General features: G+C 40.0%; 1 protein-coding gene across 1 annotated transcript in view; it reads left to right on the forward strand.

Moving 5' to 3' along the window:
- The window catches only part of LOC140735307 (dynein axonemal assembly factor 5-like), a 167240-nt gene that overhangs the window by 134252 nt on the left and 14778 nt on the right, over nucleotides 1–18210 (forward strand). Inside the window, exons 10-12 of the mRNA XM_073060195.1 lie at nucleotides 1668–1818; nucleotides 8838–8994; nucleotides 10202–10393. Coding sequence (XP_072916296.1) covers nucleotides 1668–1818; nucleotides 8838–8994; nucleotides 10202–10393 — 500 coding nt within the window. The remainder of the gene's footprint in view (nucleotides 1–1667; nucleotides 1819–8837; nucleotides 8995–10201; nucleotides 10394–18210) is intronic.

Below are 18210 nucleotides of genomic sequence, written 5' to 3' on the forward strand. Positions count from 1 at the left end.
GACCTTGTGTCACAAGGCTGGGTCTGTCTACCCCTGGCCCTCCTTCTCTGCCACCTGTCCCACACACCCCTCGCTATTCCCAACATCCGTTGCTCCCGCCAGATTTACAAACTCACTCTGTACTCCACGTTGACAAATACAGTACTGTACGAAAGTCTTGGGTACCCTAAACCAGATTTCAATTTATTTGGAACACAGTTATAAAAAAGTGCACCCTTCAACCTTATAGGGCACCATTAACTAGAGGTTGTAAGGTTACCTTGTTTAGAGCTACACACACAAAATGCTGGAGGAACTCAGCAGGCCAGGCAGCATCTGTGGAAACTAATAAACAGTTGACATTTCAGGCCAAGACCTGGGGAAGATGCTAGAATAAAAAGGTGAGGTGAGGGGAGGAGGACAAGCTAGAAGGTGATGGGTGAAGCAAGGTTGGTGGGGGAGGGGGATGAAGTAAGATGCTGGAAGGTGATAGGTGGAAAATGCAAAGGGTTGGAGAAGAAGAAATCTGAAAGGAGAAAAGAGTGGACCATGGGAGAGAGGAAAGGAAGAGGGGCACCAGGAGGAGGTGATGGACAGGTGAGGAGAAGAAATAAAAGGCCGGAGTGGAGAATAGAAGAACTTCTCTTCTTGTATAGTTTTTAGGTTTTTTTTACACATGAATAGTTCATCTTAATGGTTGTAATTAGAAGTATGGGACACCACAAATAGAGTAAAATCTTCATGCATCTTCAATGGAGTCTTCAGTTATATCCATCACCCAGACATTGTGAAGTATCCAAATGGGGAGGGTCTTTCACCGTGTCTAGTTTCAAATATGAACAGTGGCTACTTGAGAGGACATTTTAAGATAACTGGTGCCAGATCAGGTCAATGGGAATACATTGGAGGTTTCAAGATTCAAATTTATTTATTAGCTGTACATTGAAACACAGTAAAATGCGCTGTTTGTGTTCATAACCAACAGATCTGATGAGGGTGTGTTGGGGACAGCCCATAAAAATGAGGAAAAAGAGTAAATGAGAAAAGTAACTCTGAATTCTGAATGTGAAATGTTCCTAAAGTAATTATGGAATATATCGCTCATGTCGAATCATGGTAAAGGGTTGCAAAAAATGATAAACTTCCATCCAAGTTGCATGATGCTTGTTGATCTGTAGAAGAATTCATAAATACCAGAAATAGTCTTTGTGAGCCTACGTGTCAGTTCATTTTACTGAACTGCTAGCTTGCTGGACTTTCGGTGAACCTGAAATATCTTCTTAAACGTTAAAATTTAGAACAGTGGATGACTCCCTTGCTGACCTTCTGTTTCCATATAAGCTTTTCACAGCCTGCGGAGGAATTTAGAAAAAAAAAACTAAATTACCTAAGAAGTACCGCATGCTCAAAATTGGAAGAGGTTATTTAATAACTTTTATATCCCTGCAAAATATAACTGTTTGGCAAGATTAATTTCTCTCTTAATGAGAAAAGCCACTCAGCTGTACAAATAAAATCAGACAAATTTCTCCCTAATCCACTGAACCTGTCCTTGTTGTATTATTTTGGAGGAAATGCAGTGCCTTCCCACCCACATCTCTTTAAAATTAAAAAATTCCACATTCACAAGTTATTACTCCTGCCTCAGTTTCTCATTGCTCACCACAGTGTCTTCTGTTTTGCTTCAGGCATTTCAGTAGCTACCTGGAGACGCTTGTAAGAGATATTTTGGTGCCTAATCTGCTGTGGCACGCTGGGAGGACAGCAGCTGCAGTCCGCACAACTGCTGTATCCTGTCTGTGGGCTCTGCTGCATAGCAAGATGATTACACTGGAACAGGTAAATCTCAAGAGGGTCAAAGATTCAAAAACAAGCCAGCTCAAAATCAGAAAAATATTAAGCTCTCAAACAAAGCTCTTGACAATCTCCCTATTAATATCACAAAGTTAGCATTGTAATAATTTCAAATATGTGAGCATTTGTGTGGATTTTTGTGTCATAAGTCCAAGTAGGAAGCAGCAGGTAATGACTCTAATGAGGCTACACATAAAAACGCTGAAGGAACTCAACAGGCCAGGCAGCCTGTATGGGGGCTGAGACCCTTCATCAGGACTGACTTGCGAAGTTCTTACAGCATTTTGTGTATGTTGCTCCAGATTTCCAGCATCTGCAGAATCTCTTGTGTCAATGATTTTAATGGGACCTTTTTTATTTCATCTTGCTCTGATTTTTAATGATTGCTACATTCCTGGTCAGCTAGGTATGCTTCTTACGTGTTTCCTCTCTCTCTGTCTCCCCTCCCTTCCTTTCTGCTGCCCTTATGTATTTTTGCTGTCTTAAGTTCCTGTATTTTTCCACCACCTCCACCTTCTACCTCCCTTTCTTATTACTGTAAGATTCAAAATCTGGGGAAAAAAAGCTCTAAACCTCTGATGCTTGTGTAAAATAGGATGTAAATAATAACTATTCCTATATGGTTGTCAGTTTTGTGTTACCTTTCACATCTTAGTTACAAAAAACAGTGAATGAATTATGTATTTTTTAGAAAGTGCTCTCCTGCACAATCCTGTAATTCTACTAATGGAAGAAGATTGCAGAAGTCCTTTTTAGTGGATTTTTTTTAGTTGTCTTAAAATAAGTTGTTCTGTGGCCAAGTTTATATTCTGCAATTCTTGTGCACTGAACACAATCTCTTTCAGTTTAATTCTCACATTCAGCCATGTCCTACACTAAACATTAAAATATTGAAACTTACCTCCACATATAATCTAACCAGGAGATCCAGAAGCTTATGAACTAAAATCGGATCTGGAGATACTGATTCTGAGGTTCTTAGAGAAGTGGAGCTTAGAAAAATAGAGGGTTATGGGTAACCCGAGGTAATTTCTAAGGTAAAGACATGTGAGGCACAGCTTTGTAGGCTGAAGGACCTGTATTGTGCTGTAGGTTTTCTTTGTTTCTTCAGAACTCAGGAATGAGGCATAAAATTGGCAGTTACATTATATTAACTATTATAAGAACAAACTAACAGCTGGTGGTGTCGTGACATCCGCACCAGACTTTGAGGTGAATGGTCCCCAGTTGAAGTCCAGCCAGCTCCTTGCACACTTTCTATCCATGCTGGGTTGAGCATCAAGCTACAATTCAGCCTCATAAAAAAAAACACTCAAATCCTGTCGAAATGGCAAAAATACTACCGAATGCACCACAAGGAATGAACAAGGAAATAAACACCATTCCAGTAATAACAATTAATGTATGGAATAACCAGATTCAAGTGTTGTGACACCTGCTGCAAAAAAAAACTGAGAAGATTGTAGAAATGCACAGAATCAACTACATTTTTATCACTGGAAGTTTAACTGAACAATTACGTGTATGTAGGTGATTATTTACAAATTATATGCAAGCATAGGAAAGATAAACTACAAGGAAAATACTAGAAAAATAACCCTTCTACACTCTAATCCAACATCATCAATGCAAAGCGAGCTGGTAGTGGAAGCTCCACAATGCCTCAAAGAAAAAGAAATGGCCATGTAGGCACCTGAAGGCTGAGTCTAGCAGAAAGCCTGTGAGCTACAGAGCAGGTGATAGGCGGAAAGAGTGCAGGAAATCCAACGGCATGGTGGCAGCCTTAACATGAGTGGATCCTTCCATGTTGCTAGGACCATCTAAGGTGCAAATTTCAAAGGCACCATTGCATTGAGAGGCAAAGCTGAGATGAATTTATCAGGAACACAGGTAGTCAGCATCTGCTGGAGGAACTCGGCATGACTCTGTTCTTGATGTGACTCCATTCCTCAGGGATCCAGTGAGCTGGACCTCACTGACAAAAAATTGAAAAGACTATTGATAAGACAACTAAAAATCAACAAGGCCTTAGGAACAGATAGTGTGCCTGTTGAGGTCCTCAAACATAGTGATAAACTCATTGCTCATCTCAAAGAAAATGAAAGCATTCCAGGGGATCTTAGATTTGCTGTCATCATGAATATCTTCAAGAAAGGAGAATGGTCCGATTGGTGTAATTACAGAAAGACCCCACTTCACTGTGACATTGCCACAGGGAATGTCTTAGCAGGGGTCATCCTCACCTGCTTCTGCCCATTTGTGAAAAAGCAAAATGTAATGTGGATTCTGTCCGACTATATGTAGAGTGGGCGTAATCTGCCAGTGAAATGGTGAGGACAATGGCACTACCTCCCTCTTCAACCTTGCTGAAGTAAACTATGGAGCAACCCCTCAAATTTGGCAGTTTGCAGAAATGCTCCCACAATCCAGATCCAGCCTCAGTGCAGACCACTTAGGCAAAGACCATGTCACTGCTCCTGCACGTCCTTTGGTCATTCTTGTCACACTGCCGCACCTCGCCTCCAGCCTTCTTCACGCTGGAGTGCATCTACACAACTAATGGAAAATTTCAACTTAGGGAACATCCAATCAAGAATCAGGACCACTCCAACCATAGTGGTCAAGATGCAGCATGCAGGAGAAATTTGCCGATATTTGTGGTTGATTGCTGATCTTATAATCTTGCACTTAAAACAACACAAAAGGATGGTATTCTGCCCATTGGATCCATGCTAGATCACCACCTCTCATTTGTCCCATTCCCCTATTTCCCTTCTAATTTTCTTCTTCCTTTGCAACTTGTTTCTCCTCCCAAATGCCCATCGACCTCCTTATTTGCCATTTCACTGACACTAAGGGGTCATTTACAGTGATCAATGAACCTAATGGTATATTTTTGGGATGTGAGTGGAAACCAAGCAAGGCCTAGATAGAGTGGACGTGAAGAGGATGTTTTCTGTAGTGGGAAGTCTAGCACCAGAGGGCTCAGCCCCAGAATAAAAGGACGTCCCTTTAGAATAGAGTTGAGGAATTTCTTTAGCCAGAGAGTAGTGAATCTATGGAATTCATTGTCACAGATGGTTGTGGAAGTCAAGTCTTTGGGTATATTTAAAATGGAGGTCGATAGATTCCTGATTAGTAAGGTTGTCAAAGTTTACATGGAGAAGGCAGTAGAATGGGATTGAGAGGGATAATAAATCATCCATGATGGAATGGTGGAGCAGACCTCATGGGCCAAATGGCCTAATTCTGCTCATATGTCTGATGGTCTTATTATCAAAGTAGATGTATGTTACCATATTCTACTTCGAGATGATGATACAGGTTCTCATCCAAACTGCTGTCTGACCATAGTGGAATGTTTCCCACTTCTTCGGAGCCGCCACTCAGTGAAGATAGGCATCACTAATGAATTAGCGCCTCAGGCAGCCTTGGCCCATCTGCGAGAAATTGTCTTTGAAGATCAAGACCTCAAACCTGGCACAAAACTCACAGTCTGCCAGGCAATAAAAAATGCTCTCTGCTCCATCCCCAGAAAATTCGAGAATAACATTCGTATGCTACACTAGGAAATGGAGCGTTCCCAAAAACATCTCTCCTCAATGCTGAACTGACTCCACACTCTGTAGGCTCACTTTGAGGACGCATGTTCTCAATATGATTTATTTGCTTTTTTATTATTGTTTGCACAATTTGCCTTCTTTTGCACATTGGATGTTTGTCAGTCTTTGTTTATGTACAGTTTTTCATAAATGTTATTGTATTTCTTTATTTTCCTATAAAAGCCTGCAAGAAAATGGGTGGTAAATGGTAACATATGCATACTTTGATAATAAATTTCTTTTCTCTTTGAACCAACTGTCAGAGCAGGAGTTTGGAAATACGTACTTTATGTTAGCAACCAAGCATTTTGAATCGAAATACCAGTCCAAAATTATCATCATTACTTGTTATTAGTCTTCCTTGTTTGAACATTTCTATTACACTGTGGTGAGCTAATGATCTATTGAATGTGGAGCAAACCATAAGGCATTTAAAGTAAAACCTGAGTGTAGAAAACATTTTAAGTAGGGTTACGTTCAGATACCTAAACCACATTGCCATTTAATTAAATTCTTGGCATAGATAAAGCAATAAACACAGCCTTGTGAGCATGAAGCATTAGGCAGTTCAAATCTGCTTCTGTTAATTAAGATCATGCCTGACCTTTAACCACAATGCCACTCTTCTACATATCTCTTGATTCAAAGGATTCAAAGCACATTTATCATCAAAGTATGTATGTAGTGTATAACTCTGAGATTCGTCTTCACCACAGACAGCCACAAAACAAAGAACTATGGAACCTGTTCAAAATGGGGGGGGGGGGGACATCAAACCCACCCCTCCCCAGCACAAAAATTGCACAAAAGGCAACCAAAAATAAGCGAAAACATAGGATATAAAACACATAATCAAAATGCATATTTCAATTCAGCTTCCTTAATTATCTAAAAATATATTGATTTCTTTCTTAGTATATTCAGTAACTGAGTCTACATGGGCCTCATAGATACTGAATCAAAAGACTCATTATGGTCTGGGTGAAGGAAATCTTTTTTCATCTCCTTTCTTAATGGTGGGTCCCTTATTTTGAGACACTCCAGCCAGGGAAAACATCAACTCTACATGAACCCCTTTGAGAAAGACAAGGGTTGAGGAAACACTATTGCAAGAAAACCATCTGAGGGAAGTCTAGATTGGGCGCAGAATTTAGTAATCAGTGACCATTCTTTTAAACATTTCTTCCTCATATCTCATAATCATGGAACGAATACAGCACAGTAGGAGGCCATGGAGTGTAGTTTGTGAAAGTCGTCAATTAATTCAACACCATATTCTTCCTTCAACGGTTTGCCTTTCTTTTTACCTAATTCCCTCAATATATCAGATTTTGCAACCTACCAGGCAACACATTCCAGACAGCTCTGCATTTTCTCCTTTGCTTCTTCTCTTGGTCACCTGAAATCTGTGAACTTAACCTCCTATTACTGAAGGTTAACACCATCAGCTCACGCTCTGTCAGCTCAACCTTCAGTGATGTAATTTTTTAATTTTTGTATATTTAATAATTAACATTCTAATATTTATGTAGCACCATAATAATCCACTATAATTTCATTTTTGCAAAGTTGCATCATAGATTACTTAATTAATTCATAACCATGCTCTAAGTTGATATTGAACCAAATTTTGATAATTATAGCTGTGATGATCAATGTGAAAGATTTTAGGTCCACATAAAAGATACTCTGCAAATGCTGGAAATCCAGAGTAGCGAATACAAAATGGCTGGAGAACCACAGCAGTATCTGTGGAGAGCAATAAAGTCAGGCAAAAATAAAGGATTTCGGCAGAAACATCAACTCTATTCCTCTCCATAGCTGCTGTTTGACTTGTTGAGTTCCTCCAGCATTAACTATGATGTGAACTGTATTACTTTATGAATGTCACATATACAGTGAAAACAGTTCTTTCATATTGTTCATACAGGTCAGATCATTACACAGTGCATAGAGATAGAACATGGTAAAACAATAATAATGCAAATGAAGTGTAACAGCTACAGAGAAAGGGCAGTGCAGGTAAAGAGTAAGGTGCAAGATCATAACAAAGTAGATTGTGAAGTCAAGAATCCAGCTGGGGACTATTTAAAAGTCTTATAACAGCAGGATAGAAGCTATCCCTGAGCCTAGTTTTCAGGCTTTTGTATCTTCTGCCCAATGGAAGAGGGAAGAGAGAGACAATGTCCAGGATTTAATGCTGGCTGCTTTAATGAGGCAACGAGAAGTTAATGTACGTAGTTTTCACTGTTTTATTTTGCTAACTACAACAGATCAGCTCTGTGTAATCGATCATTGTCTCAAGTTTAATTTTTCTTTGTTGTGCCTTTCCAAATTCTTTTTGCAAATTATTTCTTCTTCTTCTTAAGCCCATCACCCCTTAAGGGGCAAAGGCCTCCGACAGCAGCTCACTGGAGTCCTCTGCCCTGGGCCATTCCTTCAGTCTTTCAAGGTGTAACCCATCGAAAATCCTTCCTCTCCCAAGGATGAGGTCTTTGGAGCTTCTTTTGGCGTTCCTGTAGTGCTAGGTTTTTTCCTTCCTCTCCCAAGGATGAGGTCTTTGGAGCTTCTTTTGGCGTTCCTGTAGTGCTAGGTTTTTATGGGATGAGATTGTTAGTCCCATGCCAAAACCACCTCCTTTCACAGCGCAGCTTGCAACCGTCCATGGTGGAGTTGCAAATTATATACTTAATGCTTTTCTGTATAAAATTGCCCCTTTTGTTTGCTAACCAAGCTTTATCTTCACTGTGAGTAGAATTGCAATCCTGTAGGACCAAACCTGTGAAAAGAAAAGAATAAAAGAAACTTTCAAATATACAAGAATATTAACATACCTTTCAGTATATTTTTTAAATAGTAAGCATTTTGGAAAGTGAAAATAAGTATGGTTGAGAAAGGGGTGTATCAGGCAAGGTATTTTACAATTGTAAGGGGCTATAATGATCCATTCTGACTGGCCAGGTCTAGCCAGTAATACCACAAGGAGCCTCATCTTATCAGTATGTTTCTTTCACGTGGTTTCACAATCTTTGTGACATTATTGCATCTTAAGTCTACCCTCTCCTATCAGATTCCCCCTTCTCCAGCCCTTTATCTCTTACACCAATCAACTTCCCAACTCTTTACTTCATCCCTCTCCCTCTCCCAGTTTCACCTATCACCGACCACATTGTCCTTCTTCCTCCCCACCCCCCACCTTCTTACTCTGAACTTATCTTTATTTTCCAGTCCTGATGAAGGGTCTCAGCCTGAAAAATCAACAGTTTATTCTTTTGCATAGATGCTGCCTGGCCTGCTGAGTTCCTCCAGCGTTTTGTGTGTGTAACTTTCATTTGTAGTTTGCAGGATTGTGTGAAAAATCAGATTGACTGCAATTTTCCTTTGCTTGCAATTATTCAATAGGCCCTTGGATTATATGAAGGCTTGATGCCAAAAGTGATTGCGGCCCTGGATGAAGATTCCAAAATGAGTCGACTGCTGGCTTGTCGTGCCATAAGTGCCATTTTAAAAGTTTGTGGGAATCAGGTGGATCCTGAGAAGCTAAATAAATTGTATCCAGGTGGTGTATTTACCAGATTCAGAATCTTGCTCTCTTTTTACACTGCTTATTTTGATATATGTTTCTTATTGTGGAATACGTGGGTTTTCTCCAGGTACTCTGGTTTCCTCCCACCTACCAGTTGGTAAGTTAATTGGTCATTGAAATTGTTCTGTGATTAGGCTACGGTTAAAATTGGAGATTGTTAGACAGTGCGGTCTGAAGGGCCAGAGGTACTATACCGTGCAGTATCTCGAGAGAATAAATAAATAAGAAAAATTCATTGGGGAAGAAAAGACTTAATTTACTTAACTTTTTTCAATATAAGTTCAGTGAGACTGTATTTTATTCTGTTTCTCAAATTTTTGGGTAGTGATTTGTGACTTCTGTCAGACCAAATAGCTGTTACCCAAATGGCCGTAAATGGGGATCCCCTGTATTCCTGGAAATAGACATTTTTAAAAAAATAATTCAGATTAATTAGATCCTGGCTTTTTTTTAATGAAGGAAACTATAATGGCTTGGGTAGTTTGCCCTATAAGTCGCATCTTTGAATATTGTCTCAAAAATATACACATAGTGACCAGTTTATTTGCTATCTCTTGTACCATATAAAGTGGCCATTGGGTGTATGTTCATGTTTTCTGCTGCTGTAACCCATCCATTTCAATGTTCAATATGTGGTGCATTCAGAGATGTTATACTGCACACCACTGTTGTAATGCATTGTTATTTGAGTTATTGTCTCCTTCCCGACAGTTTGAACCAGTCTGGTCATTCATCTCTGATTTCTCATTAACATAGCATTTTTGCCCACAGAACTGCCGCTCACTGGATGATTTGTTTTGTTTTTCATACCATTCCCTGTAAACTCTAGAGACTGTAGTATGTTGTATGAAAATCCCAGGAGATCAACAGTTTCTGAGATACTCAAATCACCCTGTCAAGCACCAGCAATCATTCCACAGTCAAAGTCACTTGGATCTCATCTCTTCCCCATTCTGATGTTTGGTCTGAATATCAACTGAACCTCTTGACTATGTCAGCATGTTTTTATGTATTGGGTTGCTGCCATATGATTTACTGATTAGTTATTAGCAGATATACCTAATGAAGTGGCCCCTGAATACATAAGGAAATTCTGGATTAGTTCCTTTTATTAAAATTGCTGAAGTTTGTGGCATCATAGCATCACTAGTAATGATTAATTTTCTTTATTTTTAATTAGAGCTGCTGAAACGGTTGGATGATTGTTTGGATGAAGTACGTATCGCAGCTGCCAAAGCTTTGAGTGTTTGGTTCCAATGTTGTGGGAATGATTACGACAGATCATTTTTCAAGAGTCACATTGAATTCCTTTACCGTGCACTATTGGTTCATCTGGATGATCCAGAGAGTGAGATCCAAAAAGTATTTCTTGGTAAGAACTTATAATACAGTTCTTTAATTTTTTTTTCCATGCAGTCTGCACTGAGATATTTATAACAGTTTAAATTGGATAGACAGTAGATTATGCTATGTGCTTATCCCCCTGCTCTACATGCTTTATTCTTATGACTATGAGGCTAAGCACAGCTCCAATGCCATATTTGTTTGCTAGCAACACCACTGTCATTGGCCAAATCAAGGTTAGTGATGAATCAGAAGATAGGAGGGAGACTGAAAATGTGGCTGAGTGATACCACAACCACAACCCCTCACTCAATGTCAGCAAGAGTATTGACTTCAGGAGGAGGAAACCAGTCCTCATCGGGGCATCAGAGGTGGAGAGGGTCAGTCAGCAACTTTAAATTCCTCGCTGTGTAATTCCAGAGGATCTGCTCTGGGCTGAGCACAGAAATGCCATTAAGAAGAAAGCACGGTAGCGCCTCTACTTTCCTAAAAGTTTGTAAAAGATTCAGCATGTTAAGTAAAATTTGTCAAACTTCTATGGATGTTGGTGGAGAAAATATAGATCGGTTGCATCATGGCCTGGTATGGAAACATCAATGCTCTTGAATGGAAAAGCCTACCAAAAGTAGTGATTTAAGCCCAGTCTGTCACGAGTAAAGTCAGCCCCACCATTGAGTGCATCTGCATAGTGCACTGTTGCAGGATAGCAGCATCCATCATCAAGGACCCCACCATCCAGGCCATACTCCCTTCTTGCTGCTGCCATCAGGAAGGAGTTACAGGAGCCTCAGAACCCACATCACCAGGTTCAGAAACAGTTATTCCTCTTCAACCACCAGGCTCTTGAACAGAGAGGATAACTTCACTCAAGTTCACTCACCCCATCACTGAACTGTTCCCACAATCTATGGCTCACTTTCAAGGACTCTTCATCTCGTGTTCTCAATATTTATTTATTTATTTGTTTGTTTGTTTCTTGATTTTTGTATTTGCACAGTTTGTTGTCTTGTGTCACATTTTTTTTTGTCCGTCCTGTTGTCCTTCATTGATGCTATTGTGTTTCCTGTATATACTGTGAATGACTGCAAGAAGATGAACATCAGGTTGTACATGGTGACTTGTACTTACTTTGATAATAAATTTACTCAGAACGTTTGAACATTGAGGATGATATGATTTGTCCTATTGTAGCGTGCTTGTATTATTTTGCATTGATGAATATTTTAGCACGTGCTCAGGACTTACAGGTTGCCTGTTGTTGCTCACCATGGTTTCCAAAGTCAGCCGGTACAAGATCTCTGAAATATGTGAGTAATAGGACATTACTATTACACTGCAAGTTTCAATATAAAATAAAACATCCAAAGGAAAGATAAAGGAGGCTGATGAACAAAAGGGAAGCTTCTGGAAGATAAAGCTACTGGAAGCTTTAGAGAGGGTTCAGAGAAGATTTACCTTGATCTACCTGGATTAGAGAATGTGTCTTTTGAGGATAGGTTGAGGAGCTAGGACTTTGCAGTTTGAAGTGAAGGAGGATGAGGGGTGACTTAATAGAGGTGTACAAGATGATAAAAGGCATAAATCAATTGGATAGATGTTTTTCCCCAGGGTAGAAATGGTAATACCAGGGGCATAATTTTAAGGTGATTAAGGAAAGTACAAGGGAAATGTCAGAGGTAAGTTTTTACACAGAGTGGTGGCTGTGACGAACTGTCTGCCAGGGGCAGTGGTAGAAGCAGATACATCGGGGCATTTAAGAGACTCTTAGATAGGAACATGGATGATAGAAAAATGGAGAGCTAAGGAGTAGGGAAGGGTTAAATTGATCTTAGAGTATGTTAAATGGTTGGCACAACAATGTGGGCTGAATGGCCTTTAATGTTCTGTGTTCTATTATTAAATCAAATTATTTTAAAACAAAAGCTAATTGAAGAAAGAATCGAGGAAATTCTATTGGTCTAGAACAGGGTTTCCCAGCCTGGGGTCCATGGATCCCTTGGTTAATGGTGGGAGTCCATGGCATAAAAAAGGTTAGAGACATTCTTTTATTGCAATTAACTAGAACAATCTTTCTGGTGGACTCAAAGAAGTAATTTTATTTGGATATTCACCTATGCACCTTAAAATATCATCTATCGCCGTGTGCCCCCCAAGCCATTGGACTACCAACCTACTAACTTCTGCTGTGCCTATTGTCTTGTTTATTATTTATTGTAATGCCTGCACTGTTCTGTGTACTTTATGCAGTCCTGGGTAGGTCTGTAGTCTAGTGTAGTTTTTGTGTTGGTTTACGTAGTTCAGTGTAGTTTTTGTACTGTTTCGTGTAGCACCATGGTCCTGAAAAACGTTGTCTCATTTTTACTGTGTACTGTACCAGCAGTTATGGTCGAAATGACAATAAAAAGTGACTTCAAAGAGCAAACACCAATACCAGCATTTTGTGTGTGTTGTATAAAAAGTGACTTGACTTGTGTCGCTAAACTTTAGCAAAGCCTTGTGAGACAGACATGTGTGTGTGTTATGTTAAACTGGGAGAGAAGGTGGTAATGAGCTGCCAATTTGAACCCTTGCAGCTGTGCTGATTAAAGTACTGCCACAATATTAGAGATCTGCAATGTTTTTCTCATTATCTACTACTACTTTTAATTGGAAATACTGATGTACTGTGAGAAGCAATGCATTATTATTGAAATCTTTATTCATTTATTTATTTTATTTATTGAGATACAGTATGGAACAGGCCTTTCTGGCCCTTTGAGCTCTGCCACCCAGAAATCCCACGATTTAATCCTAGACTAATCATGGGATAATTTAATCTACCAGCCAGAATGTCTTTGGACTGTGGGAGGAAACCGGAGCACCCTGAGGAAACCACAGGGTCATGGGGAGAATGTACAAACTCCTTACAGGCAGCGGTGGGAATTGGTACTGGTACTGTTAAGCATTGTGCTAGCCATTACGTGACCGTATATCTTCTGAGTATTTTGCGCCAGCTTCATTGGAGGGTAAAAAGTAATAATTCTTGAGGCTGTGTAAATACAGAGCTATATAAATCTGAAGTCTTTTTGGTGAAAAGCATTATTCCTTGTTTAATGAAGTTACTATTGTGTGTCTTACTTAATTTACAAGGATTAAAGATTTATAAGGATGTTGTCTGGATTGGGGAGCATACCTTATGAGAATAGGTTGAGTGAACTTGACTTTTTCTCCTTGGAGCAACAAGGTATGAGAGGTGACCTGATAGAGGTGTACAAGATGATGAGAGGCTTTGATCATGTGGATAGTCAGAGGCTTTTTCCCAGGGCTGAAATGGCTAGCACAAGAGGGCACAATTTTAAGGTGCTTGGAAGTAGGTACAGAGGAGATGTCAGGGGTAGGTTTTTTACGCAGAGAGTAGTGAGTGCGTGGAATGGGCTGCTGGCAATGGTGGTGGAGGCGAATATGATAGGGTCTTCCAAGAGACTCCTGGATAGATACATGGAGCTTAGAAAAATAGATGGCTATGGGTAATCCTGGGTCATTTCTAAGGTAAAGACATGTTCGGCACAGCTTTGTGGGCTGAAGTAGGTTTTCTATGTTTCTATGTTTTGATTTATCGAGATAATATTTTCAGTTTCAGTTTCATGCAATTGCATGCAATGTTTTTAAAGTACATCGACAATGTAATCAAAATCAAGTTTTGGAGAACAAGCTTTATTGCTAAAATATGAATGAAGATATAGGCTGAAGTTTTACTTTTTGTTCTCAGGATCTTCTATCACAGAGATGATCAGCAGTTGTTTACATGCCCGAATACCCCTTTAACAGCATGGCTAGGCCATTTAAGTGGGAAATTAATCATGTCAGCCAGACAGGATGAAGATTTTGTTTCTTGAAAAGGGATGTCATTGAATTGTATCTAATTTCTTAACCCCAACTTTCATAGTTGATCATAAACTTCTGTTAACTATGAATAGTTAACTATACCTACCCAGCCTGTTAAAACATCCTGATTTATACAAGTCTGTGGAGTCTAAAACAAAGTCAAAGTCAAATATACTGTACAGATGCAAGGAATAAATGATTTACAGCTGCATCACAGGCGCATGGCATCATATGAATAGCAATCACAAGAAAAACATAAATTAAACTTAAATTTTACACAATTTTTACAAGAAAGAGCACAATTAGAACAAAGCTAAAATCAATTCTAGTGCAAGTGATCAAATAGTACATAGTGTTACTAAACCATAGTCATTAGGGTTTTGCTGGTTGGCTCAAGAACCAAATTATTTAAGAAAAGTCACTGTTGTTGAACCTGGTGGTGTGGGACTTCAGGCTTCTGCATTTCTGGCCCAATGGTAACATCGAGAAGTTGGCACGATCTGGACGGTGGGGCAGCACAGTAGCATAGTGGTTAGTGTGAAGCAATTACAGTGCCCACAACATAGATTAAATTTCGTCACTGACTGTAAGGAGTTTGTATGCTCTTCACTGTGGGTTTCCTCCAGTTCCCCTCCCACATTCCAAGGACATACAGGTTAGTAGGTTAATTGGTCACATGAGTGTAATTGGGTGGTGCAAACTCGTTGGGCCAGAAAGGCCTGCTACTGTTCTCTAAGTAAAAAGAAATAAAATATAAATCTTTGACGATAGATATTGAGGTAGCACTTCCTTTAGATACCACTGACGATTGGGAGTGTTGTGCCTGTGATATATCAGGCTGGTCCACTACTCGCTTCAGCTTCTTTCATTCCTGCACATTCAAACTGCCATACCAGACAATAAAGCAGACACTTCACATTTTAAATGCTGAATTAGACTTCCACAGTGGAAACATTTATATATTGTGAAAGAAATAACTGTTCATGGGTACATAAGTCAGATTTGGGTCAGACTGCTGAGATTACTTTTCTTTATCTCCCTGTTGAGGATGAACATGTTAGGAGTTGTTGCATCTGTTATCTTTGTCATTTCATACCTACTTTACCCCATTCTTATAAACCCCGTGAGTGACTTCCTGCCCCTAGGATGTATATGGGTTTAGCTCCCTCTGCACTGCTTTAATCCCTTGTCAATCTGCAACAGTTCAGGAGGTATTTGGTAACAAGAGTTCATTTTCACAGGTATGGTTTCAGATTAGTTGTGTTGAAACCCTAAAGGGGAGTTTATTTCATGGTATTTTGTGTTAGTTTAGTTGGCTTTTGTTATAGCTTTCAAAATTCCACAATGAGAGGCATGAGCAAATCTCAAAATGCAAAAGAGCTAAAAAAAAAAGGCTGTGAGTCCAAGGCCTTAAGACTATGAGACATAGGCCATTTGTCCTGAGGAGTTTATTCCACCAATCAATCATATTATCCCTTTCAACCCGGTTCTCCTGCCTTCTCCTCATAACGTTTGATGTCCTTACTAATCAAGAACCCATCAAAGTCAAGTTCAAGTTTATTGTCATTCAACCATATGCATATATACAGCCAAATGAAGCAATGTTCCTCTGGACCAAGGTGCACAATACAATACGTGTAACTCACAAGGGTAATATTACCACAAATAAACTAACAAATAATAAGATGCATTTACAAAGCGAGTCTAAACAGTATACGCTATTGGCTTCATAAGTGATAACACCTGAGTGGTGGAAGTGAGTTCAGTAGTCTCACGGCCTGGGGAAAGAAGCTGTTTCCCAGTTTCTCTGCTTTAAATATGCCCAATGACTTGGCCTCCTCAGCCGTCTGTGGCAATGAATTCCACAGATTCACCACCCTCTGGCTAAAGAAATTCCTCCTCATCTCTGTTCTAAAGCAACATCCTACTATTCTGAGACTGTGCCCTCTAGCTTAGACTCCCCCACTATTGGAAACATCCTCTCCACTATCTCTATAACCCTCTGCTAAGGCCTTTCAATATTCAATAGGTTTCAATGAGATTCCCCCCACATTCACCAAAACTCAAGCAAGCACAGGCCCAGAGCCATCAAATGCTCCTCATACATTAACCATTTCATACCCAGGGTAATTCTCATGAACCTCCTCTGGATGTGTGGAAAGGATCCACACATCCTCTCTTAGAGACGGTGGACAGTGATTACTCTCTTGGAGGTCCTGTTCTTCAGCATTTTCCCTAACTCCCTGTACTCACTATGCAGAACCTCTTCTCCCTTTCTACCTATATCATTGTGCCAATGCTCACCCTCCATCTTGAGAATCTTTTGCAGTCACCCTGAGACATCCTGAACCCTAGCATCTGGGAGGCATCACATGATCCTGGCTTCTATTCATGCCAGAGAATCCCATATCCGACCCCTTAACTTTTGAGTCGCCTATCACAATTTCTGTGCTGAGCCTCAGAGCCAGCCGCAGTGCCGTGGCCAGGCTGCTGCTGCTGTACACTGGTAGGTCATCCTCTTCTCAGTCGTATCCAAAGGGGTATACTTAATGCTGAGTGGAATGGCTCCAGGGAAACCCTACACTGATTGCTTACTCCCTTTATGTCTCTTGGTGGTCACTCATCTACTATCTGAAGCCTGCACTCTGGTTGTGACCACCTCGGTAAAAGCCTCATCTCTAAAATCTTCAGCCTTCTGGATGGTCCTGAGGACATCCAGCTCCACCTTCAGTTCCTTGATCTTGACAGTCAGGAACTGAAGTTGGGTGCTTCTCCTGCAGATGTAGTCATCAGAGAGAATGTTACGTATGCCAAAATCTCACATCTCACATGAGATCACACTGCCCAAAGTACCATCCTGCCTCCATTTGTTATGCCTCTTACTTCTCAAACTTAAGTTCTAGCCTGCGCCTGTTCCCACGTAAGCCTGTTAAGCCAAAGACAGACCACTCTAGCACTCACACAGTGATCACTCCACTCAAACACTGCTTCTTTTTATTGGCTAATGCTAATTAACTCTAGTTGCTATTAACCCAAGCAACCTCCTGCAACGCAGACAAGTCCCACAGGCCTCGCACACTTTTTAAATCTAGCATGTATAGTCCACAAGGAACTGTCTCCAATTCACTCAACGATCTGCCACTACGCAAATTAATCCGCAGGATCAATCTAACCTTTCCCTCCTGCATAGCGTTTCATTTTTCAATCATCCATGTGACTATTTAAGAGTTTCTTAAATGCCCCTAATGTATCTCCCTTTACCACCACCTCTGACTAGGCATTCCAAGCACTCACCACTCTGTGTAAAAAAAACCCCACTTACCTCTGACACCTCCCGCCCCATACTTTCTTTCAATCACCTGAAAATCATGCTGCTTTGCATTAATATTTTCTGCCCTGGGAAGAAGTCTCTCAATCTGCTCGATTTATTATCTTGTACACAAGTGTTTCAGATCTGGCTGTAATCTCATGTCCAGGCTAACTATATTGCAACACAGGTAGATAGAACATCTCTGGGTTGAAACGGCCACGGAATTCAATATATTGCAGATGTGTTAAATGTGGACATGGAGTTCGCCAATGTAAATTTACTACATTAATTGCTGTATTATCCTTGGTAGTATCCAGTACACTTTATTTTGTGCATGACTACTCCTGAGTCTTGGAATTTTAAGTAAAAGCTGATGCTTTGGAAAAGCATTTGATAAATCTCACATTGATAATTGCACTTTGTTGAAATGTCTGCATATAATTTCTTGTTCCAATAAAAATATTAAAGATATGAATGAAGGTTTTTAGTATTTTTAATGCAGGATGGTTGCTGTTACTCGCCTTTGCCAGGTTTTACTTAAGCAAACTGTGAAACATTGCCTTAGCCAAAGTGGCAGTAAGTGAACAACAGCAGAGTATTGACTGCAGTCTCTGTGACTCACTTGGATTTCTCTTTCTTATTCCAATTTACCATTTTCATAGTTCCAATGC

The sequence above is a fragment of the Hemitrygon akajei genome, chromosome 11 (genome assembly GCF_048418815.1).
Source record: "Hemitrygon akajei chromosome 11, sHemAka1.3, whole genome shotgun sequence".
NCBI classification, from domain to species: domain Eukaryota; kingdom Metazoa; phylum Chordata; class Chondrichthyes; order Myliobatiformes; family Dasyatidae; genus Hemitrygon; species Hemitrygon akajei.